We start from the raw sequence: 20,748 nt of genomic DNA, 5'->3' as shown, positions 1-20,748 counted from the left end.
AACAGCAGATTTGCTTCTCTGTGGCCAGGATTAGGTCACAGAGTGGCCCAGCAGTCTGGCTTTGAACATTTCTTCCTGTTTAACAGCCCTCAAAACACGCTTTGATTGCTGGTGTTTGCTGATACGTGACACTGTGTTTTCCAGGTCTCAACCAGATGAACCAGGTACGCTTCAATCTCGGAAGCCTCTCATCATCTCACAATGATACTGTAAGTGATTGCTGTTTATTATAAGCATCTTTTTGCACAAGCTTGGTGCCAGTCCAGTGCATTTTATTAGTTGAAACGTTTCCTTTTATTTCCCATTTGTATTGCAACCTACTTTTTATGGTAGATTTAAGGCAATGGAAGCAGTTTTGCTGTTTGCAAGACCTTTAAAAGGACTGACCCACCTCTTCTCCACCCATCTCCTTTCAAAGGGAGAACATCAGGAAGTTTAGAGATTCAGATGTGGTTCCTAAACCTGTGTCAATGAGGAAGATGTACTATACTGCTGGAAATGGTGCGCAGCCGCTTGTTCCTGTATTTGAGCTCTCCTTCCTCTCAGGAAACCCAGATTTCAAGGGAAGGAAAACCGCAAGTGACCCTTGTACATGTCATTGCAAAAAGTGGTGGTTGCTTAAAAAGAAAGGTGTTAACCTCATGTGCATGGCTTCGTTTCTCCACCTATTCCTCTACTGTGCATGTTACAAATAATGACAGCTATTACAGGCTGCATGAGATCCCCACTGAGAGGTGAAGCATCTCTTTCTTTGACCCCCTCTCTGTGGTCCTAACTCAGCAGGATTTTCCTTGTCTGGTAATATGGCTGGACTAGAGAAGGGACTGTGCCTTCTCTTATTGCTGTGGGTGAATAAATACTGGCAAAAGCCTTTCTCTAGTGTTGAATCAAACACTGAAATTCATTTACTTCTTCTCTGGTCATAAATACTATGTGTCAGCTTTCTGCAATCCACACTGTACTAACCTACTTGCAGAGATTCCTACGTAAAGGAAGTGGCAAAATTGCATGTAAGATTATTGACAGCAAACTAGTGTGAAACATGAACATTGGCCAGACACTTGTCTGTGCCTTTACTCAAGGCGTATTACCCTTTGACTTTCATGGTCAATCACATCAAAACCTAAAATGCGAGTTTCAGAGCACATGTAAGGACCAGATTGGAACTGAGTATGAAGATATATATGCTGTTGGGTTTAAGCCCGTAATAAAACTTGCTCAATGCTGATGAATAATAGATGCATTTAAAGGAAATTACGATCTGCTCCTGTTTAATCCTTGAAAGGAAAAAAAAAAAGCAAATTTGCTTATAAATTCTCTGTAATGGTTTATTCTTTAAGACAGAACAATGGAGGCTTGGTATGAAATCAATAAAAAGGCCTCATTTTATGCCCCAAGTTTGTAGCCTGCACAGAAGTCTGTTATGGCAGCTGCCGCCTTTACTAACACACCAGGGTTCGGACCAAGTTCCTCCAGGGCTACAGTGGTAATGGCTCTTAAGTCTGGCTGAAACAGGCTGGAATTCCCTATGGATCAGGCACAGAGGTGGACCTGTACCATGCACTCACCTGTGCGTTACGTCAGTAAGTCTAATATGTGCCATTCCAGTTGTAGCTCTTGTAAATTAAACAGAGAAATAAGCTGCTTTTCTCAGTTCATGCCACTGCTGAAATACGATCCAAGGCTCAGGTAGATTGCAGCTGTGATCTTGCTCCTTGGTTATGAACATACATTTATGTTCTCAAGACATGAGAGCTCCTTCTACACAGGCAAAAACTGTAAAACTGAAATGAACAGCGTTCTCTGTGTACAGTAGAGTTATTTCAAGTGCCTGAGGGTTTGAACATAAGCAGACACTGTGTTCGTGTACAATATAAGCAAGACTTCTGGGGTTTGGCATTTCAAATGACAATTAGAAATACAGCAGGCATGTTTCAGCAACTTTATGGGATCCCATAAACATCCAGAAAAGGATTCCAGACAAAAGCAGAGATTCACAGGAAGGATTGTTTGCTTCTTTTTGCGTCCTACTTCGGTTTTCAGTGGGATGTGTTGTCTCACACCACAAAACTAATGAAACAAAAGTAAAGAGCAGAAGGTTTCTCACTCTTTGGATGCTGTTATATGAGAGAAAATGCTTCTTTGGGAGTTTACAGTCTGTATGGCTCTGTCCAGGTGACAGCTTTAGCTTGAGGAGAAAAAGCCCCAGACAAGTCTGGAAGGTGGAAAGCACTTTCCTTTCTCAACACACAACAGACACAGTAGACTCCAGGCCTCTCCCTGGCACAATTTTGTGTGCCATGACAATACCTGAATTTTGCTGGATACATTTATGTAGTGGTAGGACAAGGGGTAATGGCTTCAAAGTTAAACAGGGGAGACTTAGGTTAGACCTTAGGCTGAAGTCCTTCCCTGTGAGGGTGCTGAGGCGCTGGCACAGGGTGCCCAGAGAAGCTGTGGCTGCCCCATCCCTGGCAGTGCTCAAGGCCAGGTTGGACACAGGGGCTTGGAGCAAGCTGCTCCAGTGGAAGGGGTCCCTGCCCGTGGCAGGGGTTGGAACTGGATGAGCTTTAAGGTCCCTTCCAACCCAAACCAGTCTGGGATTCTGTGATTTACCACAGGAATGACAGTACTGCATAGTCACTCAGCTATTGCCACCGTACCCTCCTGACAGCATGCCATGGGTTATGAAATTGTATATTATATCGTGTACCTTTAAGCAACATCATGTTTACAAATATAGAAGGCATCTCTTGTTGTGACTGTGTTTAGGCATTAACCTAAGGTGAGAAGAAGAACCTGAATCTCAGGTTAAGGATTTAATTACAAGACCTTTCTTTCTCAATGCTTTTTTTCCTGCCACTTGTAAACCTTTGGCAAAAAGAGATCCTCAGCTGTGGTGGGTTTTTTGTGCCTGAATTTCTCCTTAATCAATTCCTAAATCTCCAAAATGCCTTGTAATGTTGCTATGATATTGAGTGGATTTTCCTCTAGGATGGTCAGCTCTTTCCTAGCCTTGGGATGGGAGACAAACTGCAGTTTGGTTTTAGGTAGTTCTGAAATCTCTTCTCTGTATGACGCTTTAGCAATGTCGTTTGTTCTGTGCATGTGTTCAAACCACATAGGCGTCAAATGAGCCACCTAACGATGCTCAGCCAGAACTCCTCCCCTGCTCTGCTGGGTTTCTTTTGGTCCCCTTCTCACCATAGGAGTCATACATGGCTCCTCTTTGTTTCCCTACCTCTCACTTTTGCATTCTGAAAAATACCAAGTCTGGTATAATTTTGGGGGTATTTGTAGGGAATTTACCTTCTTCCTCCATGCAGAGGCCAAGGAGCTGTTAGTCTCTCCTTTCTTGTCCCTGGAAACCAGCACTGGGATTATTTCTCAGGAGTCAGGGCTAGGTGAGAATTAGGCTCCTGCCTGGGTTAAGCAGCACTCCACATTAGTGATCCCATGTCTCAATCTGGGCAGGAAGAAGTAAGGAAACTGTTTACTTTATCCTCTTTAGTGCACAAACCAATCCACAGGAACTGGGAACAGGCCATCTGCCAGAAAAGAGGGAGATAGGAGGTATCTTAGGGTTACATTTGTTTCCTGTGGTTGTTGCTTTGCTTTAGTCCTTTCCCCTCCTCCTTAACACTATTCAGGACTACATAGGAACCCTTTCCCCCTTTACCTGTATTTATCTCCTTTAAATACACGATAATTTTGCAATCTGAGGGAGGCAGAGGCGATCCCATCCTGCCTTTCTACCTTGGTCATTGTAGCTTCATGTTCCTGATCGTACCGCAGTTGCAATGCCATGCTGTGAAGCAAAACTGAAAGGTCCTTTTTGTTTTGTTTGCCTTTTACTTTGCATTCCTTCCCTTTCCCCTGCATTCCTCCTGCTCAGTGTGTTCCCAGCAGCTCCTTTTTTCCCATGTGAAGGAGCATCAGGCACGTCCCCCAGGCCTTCTACTGAAACCTTTACTGTAACATGGCCTTGGGCTGGATCTCACCCCTCATGCAGGTGCTTAACACATAATGAAGGTCAAGTCCATTTAAGAGCTATTTCAGGGGCTTAAGTGGGCATGAGATAGGGTGCAATTTTAACACGCATCCTCTGTGCAGGATAAATTTGATGTTAATTGTAGTGAAACTGCTGTGGTGGAGAGTCTTTCTAGCTCTGAGTAATGTTGTGTGCTTATTCCTTTGCAATAGCAGCTGTGTGACTTCTTCATTTATACAATCAACCTGAAACTGTCTTGATTAAATAAGGTTTGTAATTGCTGCTCTCACAAAAATCCTAAAGGGAAAAGCAGTTGCAGTATGTCTCCAGAATGCTGTCTCCAACTAATATACTTTGCTGAATATTGCAGATAGCTTCTGCTGTGATGGACACGTGGAGCTCATCTGAAGTGGGATGGACTTGAATAATCTCTCTCGCTTGTCCAGCACCACAGATTTGTTCCTTGCCTTTCTTCTGCTCCTGCTTTGCCCAGGCTAGTCCCCACCACCAGGACTTCAGCTGTTTGGACAAGTGTATCACAGGCCACTGCACCTCAGCCTTAGGAAATATATCCTGCTGTTTGAAACAATTCCTCACACTCCTTGACATTTACTCCTATGGGTATTTGTAGACTGTTATGTCTGCCATTACTTGTTGTTTAACCTAGCAATAAGCATTTAGTTCTGTCCTCATAAATCATTTCCCCTCAGACTGCCTGTGCTCCGAAGTATGAAAAGCCCAGGCTGAGCCTACCCTTTCAATGACTGTTCCCCACAGGATTTCATTGGTGGCACAGAATCATTGCTCAAGCCATGATTTCATTCCTGGCTTATTGCATGATCCTTTGCTGATTATACTGACCTAAGGATCTATATCAGCAGTTCTCTGCTTTTCTTTCCCGTCTTCCCACATAGCCTTCAAGACTTGTTCTACCTCTTCCCACAACTTTAACGCCACTAATTCAGGCTGCCTGTCCCTTCTCCCTAAGAGTACATCATTTGGGAGTAGCAGAAGCTGCAGGGTATATTCCCAATTCCTTCATATTCCTCACTCTTTGCTGAAGGACTTCTCTGCAGCCACAAGCTGGTTCCCAGGGACAGCAGAAGATGGACTTCCATAGCATGTCTCCTTGGATTGGTGGCTGATGGGTGCAGCTCCCTGGAGCAGGGTAAGGAAGAGTATCTGGCTAGATTCAGACCTCCTCTTCCCAGATCTGCGGTAGGCAGGGAGCTGGGCCACATATTTACCATCTGGTTGGGGGAACATGGGGAACTCTTGCATTTTTGCCCCTCCTGTGGGTACCTGTCTGCATTTTTGGAGTGGCTCATCTGGACTAAAGACGTATGAATTTCAGGAGCTTTGTGGTGAGGCCAGAATCTGCTGTTGATTAAAGCATCCTTGAAGATACCTGGATCTTTGAACAAATTAATTGCCACAAGATATCACCAGGAAGAATTCAGAAAACCCCTCAAAAAGGTGCATTTATCCTGTTTATGAGGACACTTCTAGTGACTACAGCAAGGATTGAAAATAATTAAGAGTTGTATAAAGCACAGGAATGACTTCAGGCTTTGGCTTCTAGGGAGAAGAAAGAAACTTCCTGTGGTCAGAGTTGCCCATAGCTGCCTAATGCAAACTTCCTTTTACTCTTTTGTTAAAGTTTTGTTAGTGGTTACAACCACAGATACAAGAAGGAGCAGAGAGATCCCTAATGTAGCATAGGATATCATCTCACCAGCATAGGGCATCATGCCATCATGTGCAAAGTAGAGTGGTGTTCTCTTTTTAGCTGGTAAGAATTTGCTGGTAAGAATTTGGACATTGCAAAATGCTCGTGAAAGCAAGAGACAGGATGTGATAGAAGACATTTCTTTTCCTAAAACCTCAAAAACTTTAGGCAAGCCTCAAGTCTATGCATGTGTTTCTGTCCTACTTGCACATTGGTTGTAACTCCTCCACTCTCATCTCATTTATTACTGTTAAATGTGGCTGATCGCTGCATTGCATTTGCTTTCAGGACTCTTCCATCCCCAGCTTGGAAGAATCCATTTGCCTTGTAGCAGAAGAAGAGTTTGGTTCTAAATTTGGGACAACTTGATGAAAAGCTGCTTCTCTTTCACCTTTGAGACGCACCCTTTAAAACTGTGAACATTCATTTTGGTCCTTCTGAAGACTGAATTGTCTTCTCACATGAGCAACAGGGTCCTGTATGTCCACAAATGAAGTTAAATCGTATAACTGGGAAGTTTAGTCCTGTTTAATGGCTTTGTTCAGTTATTCTACCTGTCCATTTATCTTAACATAACATTAAAATCGTACAAATAATTTTCTCCTCTAAAATAAAGGAGAATCTTATAAGAAATCTACTTCTCTGCATGTTTTCTCTGTCTCTGCAGGAGTGTCCACAGGCACTCATAAGTTGTGTTGAATAATTCCTTTAGCCACGTTTTTCCCCCTCTGTTTACATCTCTTCAGGCACAAGGCAAGCACAGAAGAAGAATTTCAAGTGTAAAGAAGCAAAATCTGCTTCCTCCCTCAGATCTTCACGATCATGGCAGCGCTGGATGTCTGTTTAGTCTGTGTAGAAAAAGCCACTGATGTTCAGCAACGTGTATCAGGCTTGTCAAAACCATGGCATCATTTTCTGAAGGTTTATTTTCTAGGTCCTAAATGAGAAAGAAGAAATGCAATAATCCCCTTGGAAGTGAGGGTCTTTCACTTCTGCCAGGTTAGTAGGATAGTAAAGGTTTAGCTGTAAGCACTTACTCACCAGGAAAGGTTAGTCATTGCCGTGCTTTCTTATGCTCTGTTAGTAGCTTTTTATGGTATTTTTCTGGGCCTTTCTCATCAGGTCCATGAAGTCTGACCTGTCTTATAGGCTTCTTGTATTCCTTCATTATGTATCGATCATTATGACCTCTGTGGAAACTCCTGGGAATAGGTGCATTAAGAAGAGAGGCAGCCCTGGAACTTACTACACATTCATCAGACTAAATCAGAAGCAAGGCTGAAATGTCTTCTGAAAGCCAGGTTGAACATTTAAAATGCACCAGAAGAGCTCTCATTGGAAATGTCTGTATGATCACTATCCTCTCTTCTTTAGCAAGCATGAAGGCTGAATCAGTCTGCCTGGTAGAAGCAGTTCTGCACTAGTACTGCACAAACGAATCTGGAAACACTGCAGTTTAAGAATAGACTAGGATCTGCAAACATACACTGAGATCCCTCAAAGCTCCTCATGAGGTGTGAGCATCTTATAGGGGGAACTGTGGGACCAAGCTAATAACCTTTGTGTTGGCTGTGTGAAGCAGTTCCAGCTAGATCAGCTCCGGATCTAGTTGAAGATGTCCCTGCTCATTGCACGGTGGGTCCACGACCTTTGAAGGTCCCTTCCAACACAAACCATTCTGTGATTCTGTGAGTCTTTCCATGCTGCAAAAAACATGGGAATCCTTGGTTTAAGGTTGAGCCCATGAACTGCTATATGGCCTCATGCCCCCTGACTCAGGCAGTGTGTACAAGTTGGTTAAGCAATGAAACATCTTTCCTCTTGAATCTGGACGGGCCGTTTTGTCCCATGACTAACTGCATGTCTCTTCACTTACATTTGATCCAGCCTCTGCAGGAGGCAGTGGGAATTAGTTTTCTGGTTTTCCTGGGAAAGGAGTTGGACACTGACTTTAGCAAGTTCAGTTCTCTGAGCAGAGTTGCTTAACAGTGCAGTCAGAGCAGGAATTCTGCAAGAGCCACAGGCTGATGGCAGTACTCTTGGTCCCATGCAGGAGAAGACATTGGGCAGACAGATCCACCCTCTCTAGCAAGCAGAAGCATATACTTCTGTGGCTTGGTCTGCAAATGCCTTCCCCTCAGAGACAGTGCCTTTAGAGCACCAAGGGTTGCGGGAAGTGTAAGGGGCTTTCTGTCTACTTTGCAGACCATTTCTAAGCAAAAGTAAGAAAGCAACTTAGAATTCAGCTGACCTGAACGTTAAATAGAGTATGTTTAAAAAGCTGTGATGTTTTTTGAGTGAGGATGCATTTAAAACCTTCCTTTTTTAGAACCGCATGTTTATACTGGGAGTTGCGGCCACAAAACTATTACAACTTCATACCTGCAACTGAAAAAGGAACCGTGTAGCTCTGAATGTCAAATGTGGCTTTAATCTGCTTCGCAGCTTGTTTTGTTTTGGTTTTCTCTGTTTCATTTCCCTTTGCGGTGTTAAGTTCTGACCCTGAAAGGTGAGGAAGTGAAGGAAATGGAAGAGTGAAATTTGGGGAGTCTGACGCTGAAAAGCCAAGGGAACCACGGGGCAGCCTGTCTGGTTGTGAGATTGAAATGTAAGTGGACTCCCCACATTAATTACTTTGGAACCCACTTACTTATGTATGTGGACTCCCTTAGGCATAAGCCTTATATTATGTCACCGAGATGGCATTTGGGCTTGATTTATGTTGGCACGAAACTAGCTATAAACTGCACATGTGTGCCCATAGTAGGCCCTTTTCAAACAGAGCATGTTTATAGAAACAGGAAACATGGCTGCAGCAGGAGTACACCGAGCCTCTGCTGTGTCAACAGCCTCCCAAATACTACAGGTATCCAGGATCTGCATGCTGCCTTCATTTTTCATGTATTTCAACCCAGTCAGTAACCTGGAACACCAGTACCAGAGACTAGTGGTTGGTTGACAGAGGAAAAATGACTTACTAGAATCATAGAATAGTTAGGGTTGGAAAGGACCTCAAGATCACCCAGTTCCAACCCCCCTGCCATGGACAGGGACACCTCACACTAAACCATCCCACCCAAGGCTTTGTCCAACCTGGCCTTGAACACCGTCAGGGATGGAGCACTCACAACCTCCCTGGGCAACCCATTCCAGTGTCTCACCACACTAACAGGAAAGAATTTCCTCCTTATATCCAATCTAAACTTCCCCTGTTTCAGTTTTAACCCATTACCCCTTGTCCTGTCGCTACAACTACTAGCTGAAATATACTCCACTAAAGATGCATATCTGAACAAGAGCCACAATCCACATTTTAATCTCCTGCTTTCGTCCTCTCTCTAATCTGTGGCTGATATTTTGTGGTGATTCTGTCTCTTCTTTCCTCCCTTGGAGAATGAAGACTTCTGTTAATTATATCTGATTCTGCAGGGGGTTGGAACTGGATGAGCTTTAAGGTTCCTTCCAACCCAAACCGTTCTGTGATTCTGTGATGTTCAAGGAGACGCAAACTCTTCACTGTTCTTTATAGTGCATTAGAAACAATTAAATGTATCTAAGCACCATTCAAGATTTCTTCTAGGAGATAGAAAAACAGACAACAAGGAGGATCAAGAAGAGCAGAGCATTTTTGGTGTCTGAGAAAACCATATTTTTTCATTCCTCAGATGCATTTATTTGCATATTCAGTCTTCAACCTGTTGAGTTGTGAAGTGCTATAAACTGGTACAAATAACCTCTGTGATCCACTTGGATCTGCTGTGCCTGCAGTGAAGTAAGAGGGGTTTTGTGCTTCAAGAAAGCAGCACCCCTGAACAACTCTGTGACACTGATGAAACCCTTCCCGGAAGGGGAGAGAGGAAGTTGAAGCAAGCCATGAGGGCCCTGTCTCCTCCATCTGGGTTGACCTAAAGGCAGACTAAATGCACTGCACACTGTAGGAGTTCCCTTTCACAACATCCCTTCCTTCAGACTTCAAAGAAGTCTGTAACAGAGACCGTGTTGTTGTGTACACAAAGCAGTCTCCTCTAAGTTTCTAAGGAGAACTGATGATGCAGGAGGAATCCTTTCTTTTCATGTGGTGTACACCCCCCTCTTTCTCTCCCTCGGGAGAATCCCTATGTTGGTATTTAAACCATCCCGGAGATTTTTTTTTAAGGCACATCTCACACTGGGAGTTGGAAGAAAAAAGATCTTCATGTCGTCTTGGAGAGATGGAGAGGAAACGCATGTGAATCCTAAAGCCCAGCTGCTAAATCAATGCTGTTTGTCAGAGAAGATTAACTTGAAATAGAAACTAGTGCCAAGTCTTTACAATGGATATACTCTACCTCTTGCAACTTTAGAGTTGATAGAAGGTCTGGGTATTGCTCGTAGGAGCACACAGTAGCACATTAAGCTATAATATGAACCAAGTAGCGCAGAGAGTTTGGTCTGTTCTCAGATCCTACTGAAAATCAGCAGTAACTGTGTGTTGCACTTCTTGCTCAGTGGATAGAGGTAATCTCAGAGACAATATGAGCAGGCTATAGGAGCAGGGCTACTGTATTACTCACTGAAGACTTACACTTCCTTTGGAGATGGTATGGGAATGTATTTCTACCAGGGAAATACAGTTCCCACATCAAGTGTCTCAGACTTGCATATTTACTGATTGCAAGTCAGATTAGTTTATGAAAACATCTGTAACCTACAGCACGAAAACCAGAGCCAGACAACCTGCACTTGGGGTTTTGTTGCATGAAATATTCCAAGTGTGATTGCTGAATGTAGCCCTGCTGAATGTAGACCATGCAGTCCTGGCATGGTCGCTGTTACTAGAGGGTCACAAGCACTAGTCAGCGGCTGTGATGCTCTGTTGGGTTTGAGCTGGGATATCTTTTTAGCTTGTAGGTGAATGCTTAGTTTGAGTTATCATAGAATCATAGAATTCCAGACTGGCTTGGGCTGGAAGGGAGCTTAAAGCTCATCCAGCTCCAACCCCTGCCACGGGCAGGGACCCCTTCCACTGGAGCAGCTTGCTCCAAGTCCCTGTGTCCAACCTGGCCTTGAGCACTGCCAGGGATGGGGCAGCCACAGCTTCTCTGGGCACCCTGTGCCAGCGCCTCAGCACCCTCACAGGGAAGAACTGCCTAATGTCTAGTTTAAATCTCCCCTCTCTCAGCTTAGAGCCATTCCCCTTTGTCCTGTCACTATCCCCCTTTGCTGTTTCACATAGGGGCACACTGTTGTGTTTGGGACAATATTAGAACAGAATAACATGCACACTTCTCAGAAGGACTGGGAAACAGATACTGTTGTGCTGAGTGGGTGTCATGGGGGAGAGTTTTTAACTTCCCTGGATTAGTGCCCAGCGCAGCAGTAGATGGTAGGAAAAATCATGTTGGGAGAATTGCATGTTGAGTCTTTGTGGGTGTGAGTTGAGGACACCCCACAGAAGCCTGAAATCCCACCTCTGCGAGCATAGGCAGCATGGTTTGCAGGAGCTCTCTGATGGCAGAAAGGGCTGTGGTAGCTGCCTTGTCGCAACAATGTCCATGCAGCAGTATGGCCTTCAGATGCAAAAAGCTCTGTTTATTAGAAATTAAAATATTTCCTTCCCACAGGTAAGAAACAGGAATTTCCCTATAAAAGAAGTAGTAAATGTGGTAAAATCTCTGGCAGTGATCGAAGCCAGCTTGGACAGAGCCTTGGGTGACATGGTCTAGTGTGAGGTGTCCCTGTCCATGGCAGGGGGTTGGAACTGGATGATCTTAACGTCCTTTCCAGCCCAAACCGTTCTGTGATTCTATGATTCTATGTTCTGACTATTTGAAAGAAATATTTCCTTTCAAATTCATTGACCTTGTGTCTGTCAGGGCTCACTGTTCCCATTTCACAGAGATCCACTGCCTCTGAAGGACTGGCATCAGTGCCATCCATTGGGATGAGTAAGAGTTACTGGCTGTAGCATTCAGTTTGTGATGTTTGTGAGGACTCTGAAAGTTAGGAGATCTCCAAAGGTGCACACTGGAAGGTTGTTGGAAACCCCTTATTTTTGTGCCTTAGCTGTCATCTGAAATAGAACTCATTGTGCCTCGTGTCCATGTGTATTTGTGTAGTGGGAGTGTGGGTTTAACACCAAGCTTTATTATAACCCCCGACAAATTCTCAGCTTTTATAATCTTCAGGCATACCGACTTTTTTCCCCCACCCTGTGTGTACTTGAAATTAATCCACATGATAAATGTAGAGTGGTCAGAACAGGATATGAAACAGGAACCTCTGGAGTGAGCGTGAGTAGGACACAGATGTAATAGCCTTCAAAAGCACACGCTGCTGCTGACGTTTGTCAGTAAAGGAATGGCCTGGAATCCCAGTCCAAGCAGATATGTTGCAATAGGCAGAGGAAGAGATCAGCCTTAGTGTCCCTTGATGGCTTCTCCTGAAGATCTGAGGTTATGCCAGCTGCTGCTCCAGCCGCCAGCTTTCGGTTGTTGTTCCAGCCTGGATCTGGAATGAAGCATTTCTTCCCGGCCCTGATGTGTTCACAGTCTGGTATCTGTGAAGCAGAGACTTAATGTAAACCTGGATGGGGGAGCACAGCTTCTTAAAACTGGACCTTGCCTCTATTTGCATCAGAATTAATCAGAGGGAAAAACAATGTTTATGCTCTTTTTGCATGTAAAGTGTAGAAAGTGAAGAGATTCACACTGAGATCTGCCAGCTGTGTTGGTCACAGGGGTTTGTGCAGGCCACGCTGCACATTCGCCCCACAGTACTGTACAGTACAATTCAGCTCCAGCCGCTGGTCCTGTGTAACTTCCTCCCTGCCCTCCCCTGGATCCCTCCATCTTCCTTATCTCCAATACCCCTCATCTGACCCCTCCGTTCCTGGTTTCAGAGTGTCTCCTCCAGAAGCTGGACAAATCAACAGATCTGTCAAGAGATGCAGGAAGGGAGCGGGGGGTTATCTGAGTGTGCAGGTTATCTAAGGGGTTGCTCTCAAGAAACACTATCCGTAAGCAGTACAAGTTATTCCAAGCCGGAGACAAGCAGAGGCTGGGCCTGAGTTCCTCAGGGCCAGATGTCTTGTGGATACAAGTGAAAGATGAGAACTCTGAAAATAGTGATAGAGTCGCCCTGAAGCCAGAAAGAGGTGCCTGAGATTGAGAAACATGGAAGGAAAGTTATCTTTTTGGTATGTATCTGGGGACTCTGAATTAGCTTCCTTGGTAAGGAAGAGCTTCCTGGAATTCTTCGACCAGTTTTATACCCAGAAGGGAATTATCTGGCGCTGGATTCAGCACGCACATGGGATTTCACTTTGCAGTAAGACTACCCTGCGACAACCCCCCTCCAAAATATCATCGGCAAAGTTCTCCTCAGATGCAGACTCCGGATCTGCTTCCAAGTTGGACTCCTGCTTGCTCATTCCTCAGCTGGGTTTGTCAAAACTTCACAACATTTAGTCTTGCTTTTCCTTGCAGTGCTGAATCACCCTGTGATTTGAGTGAGAATTCAACTGTTTGTTACTGTAAATGTTGCTAGCCCCTGTCTGAAATCCAAGCGAAAACCCGTGCAATGTCAGATTGCTCAAAAACGAGGTTTTTCGAAGCGCTTTTATCCTCAAGACTTTCATATGTAACACTTGCACGTATTTTGCTTTCTTTGTCACTTGTGGTCTCTTTAATGACACCATGGGAATCTGAACCGGGGCAGGATCAGGCACAGAAAAAGCGTGACCAAAGGAAAACAGAAGTTTTATTGGTTTTTAATAGATTTTTCAATGTAAGAAGTGACTCTCTTGGAAAGACAACACAGCATCCTTCTGTCTGTGAAGTTTCCTCTCAGTCCTGTAACAAACTGTTGGATTTTTATGTCAGACTGAGCCCTTTTTGGCCATTTATAATGCATTGTTTGGGGTGACCTGGTTTAGTGGTGGTCTTGGCAGTCCTCGGGTAGTGATTGGATTTGATGATCTTAAAGGTCTTTTCCGATCTAGTTGATGATTCTATGATTCTACACTGGTCTTTCTTTAGTAGATATTTAGAGACTTGACGTTTTAGCTGTATGGCTCCTTATTTCTGCCCCTGGTCAGGCAGGAAGCACATAAAAGGTGGTTGGAAGAGATCTATCTGTACCCATAGAAGTTGGATGGCAGCGCAGGTGTGTAATGCACCTTTCCCTGAGCAAAAGATGCTCACTTCAGGCAGGCAGAGCTTACATCCACTGAAATCCCAGAGGCGCATGCAGTGACATGAGAGCTGACACTGGGAGATGTGCTGGGGATCCCTGCACATCCAACCTCAATCACAGTGCAGCTACAGCCTAGAGAACTTCAGTGGCAGAGCTGCAGCTTTATGGCTGGAGCAGCAATCAGGGCACACCAGTGCATGGAGTGACTGGTGGGGTACGTAACCGCCATAGAGATTTAGCTGCGTACAGGGTATTGCACAAATAGAACCAAAGCCATAATTTGAAGGGTTATACTCATGCACACAGAGGGGAATGGAGTTTTCAGAATTCTTTATGGGTGATGAAACACAAGCCAGGAAGAACACTGTTGGGTTTTCTGATGTCAGTGTGAGCTGACAGAATTGGCAATAAGGAAAATTAGCCTTCAATTATGGGCTAAACAAGTTTAAAAGAAGTCACTGAGACATAGCTGGTACAGAGCCCCATATTGCTGGTATTATTTTTGCCTCTCAGAAACAACACACGCTTAAAAGTCCTTAAGCTGTTCCCTCTCCTTCTCCCTCCTCTGTTGGAAAATTAGTCTCCTGTCACATGTAAGAGCTGCATAAGGAACAGGAACAAAACATGTAGGTGTTCTAATTAAAGTCATTAAACAACATGCTATTTGTTAAGCACATTAAGTTCTGGACAAATTCACACTGCAGCTTTTCTGTTTCATGTGCCCAGGTGATAAAGAACGTCCATTGGGAAAAATTCCATTTCTTACCTTGGATCAAATCTTGACTGAGGATGAAAATGTCACTGAGATAAGGGCTGTAGTGGGACTATATGACCACTGTTTCTAATCACCCTGTAATTAGAAGGGGTTTCTGTTGGTGATACATATGCTGAGATGATTTCTGCAGGGCTAAGACAAGAGTTAAACTCTGCTTTCATCAGAAAAGACAGTAGTTGATAAGCCACAAGGTGAAAAATGTTACATTCAGTGGTTCTTCTTAGAAAGGGCACTGTTAATGATACAGAAGCATTTAATGGTAAGAAGTCTGTCCCCACAGATGTTACAATGGAATGGAAGTACTTTTCTTCAATTATTACATTTTGTTCTTCTAAATAATCATTCCAACTAACCTATTTCTGAATCTTCTTTGATCTACGGTATCACATAATTCTATCGTGTAATTATGATAAATGATGAAGATTAAATATGAAATGTTATATATTCATATATATAACGCAGCACTGGTTTGGGCAGTGTTAGTTGCCATCAACACATATGTCCATGAGGAAGCATCCAGCCCTTTGGCAGTGTTTATACACCAGGGAAGTTTGGGACTTTCTGATCTTGTGGTTGAAGGCACCCACTAACGTTGTACTTCATATGCACTCCCACTTAGGTTTGAGTCTACCTACCCTCTCCTTAGAGTTTTTAGAATGCCATTACCCGGAATGATGCATCACCCACGTAAAGAGGGAGGAATTCAAATCAGATGGGGAGCAAAGCTCTCTCCACTGGGAACAGGAGGAGACTGGGCTTCTGGCGATGGGAGAAGTGGGGGAGGAAGTGAAACCGCTGATAGGGAGAATGAGGTTCTGTGGTAGGGAAGGATATGGATGTAGTTAAGTGGGACCAGGATGTGGGAGCAACAATTAGCAGTGGGGAAAAGGAAAGTGGATATTCATCAAGCCCTAGCCATAGGAAGAAAATGGAGGAAAACACAGCGATGGGGGGATATTAAAAAGCCTGGCTTTTTCCACAAGAGTACCCAGCTTGTCTATTTGGGGTAACACTTGTCTTTCTGTTTCATTCCAAAACTGATACCCTGTCTGGAAGAGATGATGCACTTCTGGCCTGCTCTTTGATTGCATTGACTGTATCACTGAGAATCCCAAAGCAGGAGGTGGGAAAGATCTGCAGCAGGAAAAGAAGGATCAGGGGAAAGTTGATAGTTGGTTGCGGGTGTTTTCATTATAGAGCTATTTTAATGGATACTTTGCTGTTATCTCTCTTGCTGTGAACTGAGCCATTGCCTCTATTGCTTGACTTCACCACAACTTGATTACAAGATGCAATTTTGATCCCATCATGTTTTGGATTTGCTCCTGACCTGCTTATCATTCTAAGTGAGGGTTACTGGAAAGGGAGCACTGGAAGATGGCCACCAGTGCAAATGCTATCGTGACACGATCCAAGGCTCTAGGGATAAAATGACCTATACTCTATTTTAGCATATAAGCATGACCACAATTGTCTGTGTCAAGTATCGACAGATTGGCTTTTGCAACACGTTCCTAAGATGCTTATGAAAAATTCCTTTAGAGTACTCCCCATTTCCCTTCTTGTTTGCTACTCTTGAGACTGCAGATGGGCTGCACTTTAAGTCTTCATGCAATCGAGTTTGAGAACTTCTTTTTTAGACATAATTACATCCCCCCCAGGAGCTGGATCTCATTCAACATGCAGAATAAATCACAACACTTAGTAGGACTGTACCAGATTGAAGAAGTCCAGAGAGGAAATCTCACACATTTGTGAAACGCCTCACTTGCACTAGTTGCTCTTTATTTATATATTTATATTTCCTACAAAGGTAGTGCAGACGTACAAGCTCTTTTCTTTAGATGGAATCAAAACATGTCCATTCCTCGAAGCGAGAGAGTGAAATCAGATTCTGATTGCTAAATATGGACAGCTTTACCATCTTTTATCTACTGCTGCTTTAGGAAGGGCAAATGGAAAATACCTGCTCTTCGTGCTGCAGTGCCACTAGAAGCCAGCCAGAACATTGAGCGATCCAAGCTTCTGGTCTGAAGTGTGTCTCCTGCCTCTGGAGCAGAGAGGCACTGACTGAGCTGTCCATGCTGTTTGGCTACTAAGGAACTTTCCACATCTCTGACTGCCCCTGTTTCTTGGTTCCTCTCTATTCTGAGATGGTTCCGAATGCTTCTTGCGTATGGTCTCTGTGCTTTGAGATAACACGTGAACAGGAAACTTCTTGATTATTTTTCTTCCTGTTAGTTGTTGGGGAAGTCTTCTCTTTTTTCCCTTCTCAGATCCACATGACTACCAGAAGTCGAGGAGCAGATAGGTAAGCACTAAAAACAAACGCAGCAGAGCGAGCCATCTGGTGTGTGGAGGAGGGCTGACTCCTACAGCTCTGATCTCAGCACTAACGTGCGGCATCTGTGCGGGACTGAGGACCGGGATGTGCAGCGCAATTAGCCACATGAAGAGCTGGCATCTAAACATCCTGGGGGATGAAGTGCCTGATGCTCAGGCAGCTTTCGATAGCAGACTAAGGAGCAAAACCAGCCCCAGGGCAGTGGGGAGAAGTCTTGGGACGCAAGTCTCTGTTCCTCACTGGAAAGCATTGGTCATGGGCATCTCTGCACTCACATTGTGGTTTAAGTGTTGTTGTGTTTGTCCCTGTATAAAAGTGTCTCGACAAAAATGTCAGAAGTGGTCACTCAGCCCAATTAAGTTTCCAGCTTCCATCCTTAATTTACCTGATGGGCAGAGCATTCCCTAATGGGATGAGGGGAGAACAGAAATTCCTCATGGTTGCTCTTGTGGGAGCTTCTTCAGGCTCTGTCAATGCCAAGTAAAATGGGTTCACAGTATCAGTGTTCCTGAAATCTGAAAGTCTTGTAGACAAACTGGCCCCAGCCCAGTGTTTCTCCATGCTCTGCTTCACTGTGCAGCAGCTGACTGAGATGAGCTCGCTGACTCCTCACACATCCATTGGGCAAAACCAACTGAGCTTCCAAAAAAATGCTACTGCTTCTGCTGTCTGTTTTAGGGTTGTATTCAGCCCTTACTCCAGAGCTGCTACTGAGAGAAACCTTCTCTCGATGGGAGAGAAAGTGATGGTTTCCAAGGTTAGGACAAGTTGAACTGTCACAGAGCCAGCAATAAAATTGTGAGTGCACAGCAAGCTGTTAGGCAGTGATCCCTACTCTGTGTAAAGTCTTTACCTGCTGGTTTATCTCCCCTACTTAGTGAGATAATAACCTAAGGATATGCCTGAATCATAGAATAACAAAATGGTTTGGGTTGGAAGGGACCTTAAAGCTCATCCAGTTCTAACCCCTGTCACAGGCAGGGACATCTTCCACTAGAGAAGCTTGCTCCAAGCCCTGTCCAACCTGGCCTTGAGCACTGCCAGGGATGGGGCATCCTTGGGGAACTTGTGCTAGTAAAGAAACAGAAGTGAAGGGGTAAGTAGTTCATATTTACAGCAAGCTTCAAAGACATAAATGGCTAGAGTTGCAAAGTGTTATTATCTACCACTTTGGAAAGATGCTCCAGGTTCTGTGGGATTGAAAGTAAAGTAGAAAATTAGGTTGTTTGTTCTACAATTCACTGGAAAAATAAGTTTCTATAGAAACTACCACTTCAGAGGTATTTACACTTCTCTACTATGAAGCATCTTAAGAAAGAGCATTCCCATAAATAGCAAATCGAAGTTGTTGCGTTTGGTATAATAAGCTACTATTTACAAAAGGCTGTGTAGGTTCTAAGTATTATGATGGGGTTGCTGTATAAACCGTGGATCCATTGAATATATTCTAAGAGACTCAAAACACCCCATAGGAAAAATGAGATAGTGATGTGTAAAGTAATGTGTAAGAATTCCTTTGTGCCCTTCCAGTGATGAATCTGCACTCAAACAGAAGATTGAATTAATAGCTCTTGCAGAGCTGATTCTTTAGACGTCCATTTATGAGTAAGGTAACAAGAAAAGCACTGACATTTTTAGCTGTAGATGAGGTGCTGCCCATATATGCATGTGCTGGCATTTAGAATTTGGGTACATGTTACTGGTACTGAGCTTTGCAGTTTCCTTCAGCTTTCCAGTTGTAAGGCACTGCATGAGTGTATTGCTCTTTATTATCTACTAGTGAAAACTGAATAAATAGAATAAAGAAAATATAAATAGCATGTGCTGTATTTGCAATGCTGGTGAGAGAAGTAGATTAGGAAACGCTGATGAGCAGTGGACTGTGTATTCCTACTTCCATCCTGTGTCTATTGTTTTCAAGGAGTAGATTAAGCATTGCAAGAGTTTTAAAGCTTCCTTTCTTGTGTATAGGGCCACCATGATAAATTAGATTACAGCCCACAGAGAAACCACCTGCCAGTGTCTGCAATCTCATGCTGAGGTTGATGATAGAGAATTTGGGTCGTTGCTGTCGCATACAGTGGAAACTCTCCCAAAGGGAGAAGGTCTGGATCTGGTATCATGTCCTCATTCATCACACGCTTGCTTATGCAGAACACAATGATTAGAATATGAAAGAGGGAAATTTGATACTGGTTTAGGAGAATGGACCACCTACCAATGTCCTATCTTGAGGGAATTGGTCATCATAGATGTGTAGGGAAAGCAGTTAAGGAACAGTGAATAGCTTTGCTTCCTGGGGTGCCCTCCCAGCATCTGGCAGTCAGCCTTTGTCATGACTTGCTGGGCTGGAGGTTGTATCCAACCATTTAGTATGCACTGGTAGACTGAGGCCTTGGTGAGTGTGATTTCACACTTAAGATGTGTCAAAGGAATACCATCAAGATGGAAATGGGAAGGTACCAAGTACTGAGCACACCCCAACTTCCTCAGGAAAGCAGATTCCCTTAGGAGTATTTCTTTGAAAACACATCTGAAAGATTCAGATGCCTGAACATCACTGATGTCTTCTTTGCCAGTTGGATACTTTGAAATGCATTAATCAAAGCCTTTAATCAGCCCAGTAGCAATGGAGGTCTATGCTCCAGATGGAAATTAATCACTCCTTTGATAAAGAATGGCTGAAAAGGTTCTTGGTACCAAAATACCTTATGATGGTTGCTGCAAGTTCAGAAGTAAAAGCCGCCTAGGTCCCAGTATCACCTATTCAAGGTAGTAGTTAGAGTCAATTAACAGCCAAATGCACCCCCCAAATAGCAGCCAATAAAAAAGGAAGGGCCGGGCTGCTGCTTCCTAAATTGGGTTTGTTCTCTGGCAAATGACTGAATTATAGCTCTTAATAACAACAAATGCAGCGTATCGGTGCTGTCTTGACCCATTTACTAAATCATGGTGTCTCTCCCATGCCTTTGTTTGGTTGTTTTTCTTGCCCAAGACTTCTCAGAAGCCTTGAATGCAAGACATAATAACACAGATCCTGCCCTGGTAGCAAATTGTGCAGTCTTTTGTTTCAAGCACACAGCATGCACCCAGACTTGCTCATAAAATATCCATAGCAAAATCATGCAATGTCTGTCTCTCTTATACATTTTTAAGAGCTGTGCCCTAAATCCATTAAAAGACTGTGAGGCTTGAATAGAAGAATAATCCTTCCTACCATATGGATGAGAAAGGAGTCGGGATCGAGTAACTGGACATACAAACCGAAACATGTAAGTTTGCTGACCATCAATTTTCTGCTGTGAGAACACAGTACGTCCTGAAATTCAGTTCTTTTGTCTAAATTGTTCAAAGCTATTTTGAGTTAAAGAACAGAGGAATCTTGTACATTGAACATGGAGTTGGCATAGTGAGGGGTCAGTGAAAGAGAACTGTACAAGAGTCAGAAGCTGGCAAGGACTATGTGTAGTGATAGAAGGTGCTTTCTGATTTCAGGACAACTAAGTTAAGGGAAAGGTGTCTTTATGGTAGAGTCATAAAGTCAGAGAGTGGTTTGGGTTGGAAGGGACCTTAAAGCTCATCCAGTCCCAACCACCTGCCACGGGCAGGGACACCTTCCACTAGAGCAGCTTGCTCCAAGCCCCATCCAAGCTGGCCTTGAGCATTGCCAGGGATGGGGCAGCCACAGCTTCTCTGGGCACCCTGTTCTTTACTTTTGAACTAAGAGGTGGCTG

The 20,748-nt window shown here is 43.9% G+C and overlaps 1 protein-coding gene across 6 annotated transcripts in view; it reads left to right on the top strand.

Moving 5' to 3' along the window:
* The window catches only part of FGGY (FGGY carbohydrate kinase domain containing), a 331,539-nt gene that overhangs the window by 88,686 nt on the left and 222,105 nt on the right, over positions 1 to 20,748 (top strand). For 4 of the 6 annotated variants that reach the window (XM_065673210.1, XM_065673212.1, XM_065673211.1 and 1 more), the window contains one exon: positions 145 to 209. In XM_065673210.1, coding sequence (XP_065529282.1) covers positions 156 to 209 — 54 coding nt within the window. In that variant the 5' untranslated portion in view covers positions 145 to 155. Of the gene's footprint in view, positions 1 to 144; positions 210 to 20,748 lie in introns of those variants that run through there. The other 2 variants (XM_065673220.1, XM_065673214.1) reach the window with 2 other exon arrangements.

Source organism: Lathamus discolor, chromosome 3, assembly GCF_037157495.1.
Source record: "Lathamus discolor isolate bLatDis1 chromosome 3, bLatDis1.hap1, whole genome shotgun sequence".
In the NCBI taxonomy this organism is placed as follows: Eukaryota; Metazoa; Chordata; class Aves; order Psittaciformes; family Psittacidae; genus Lathamus; species Lathamus discolor.
Note: the sequence above shows the minus strand (reverse complement) of the source record. Positions and strands in the feature narration are given on the sequence as shown.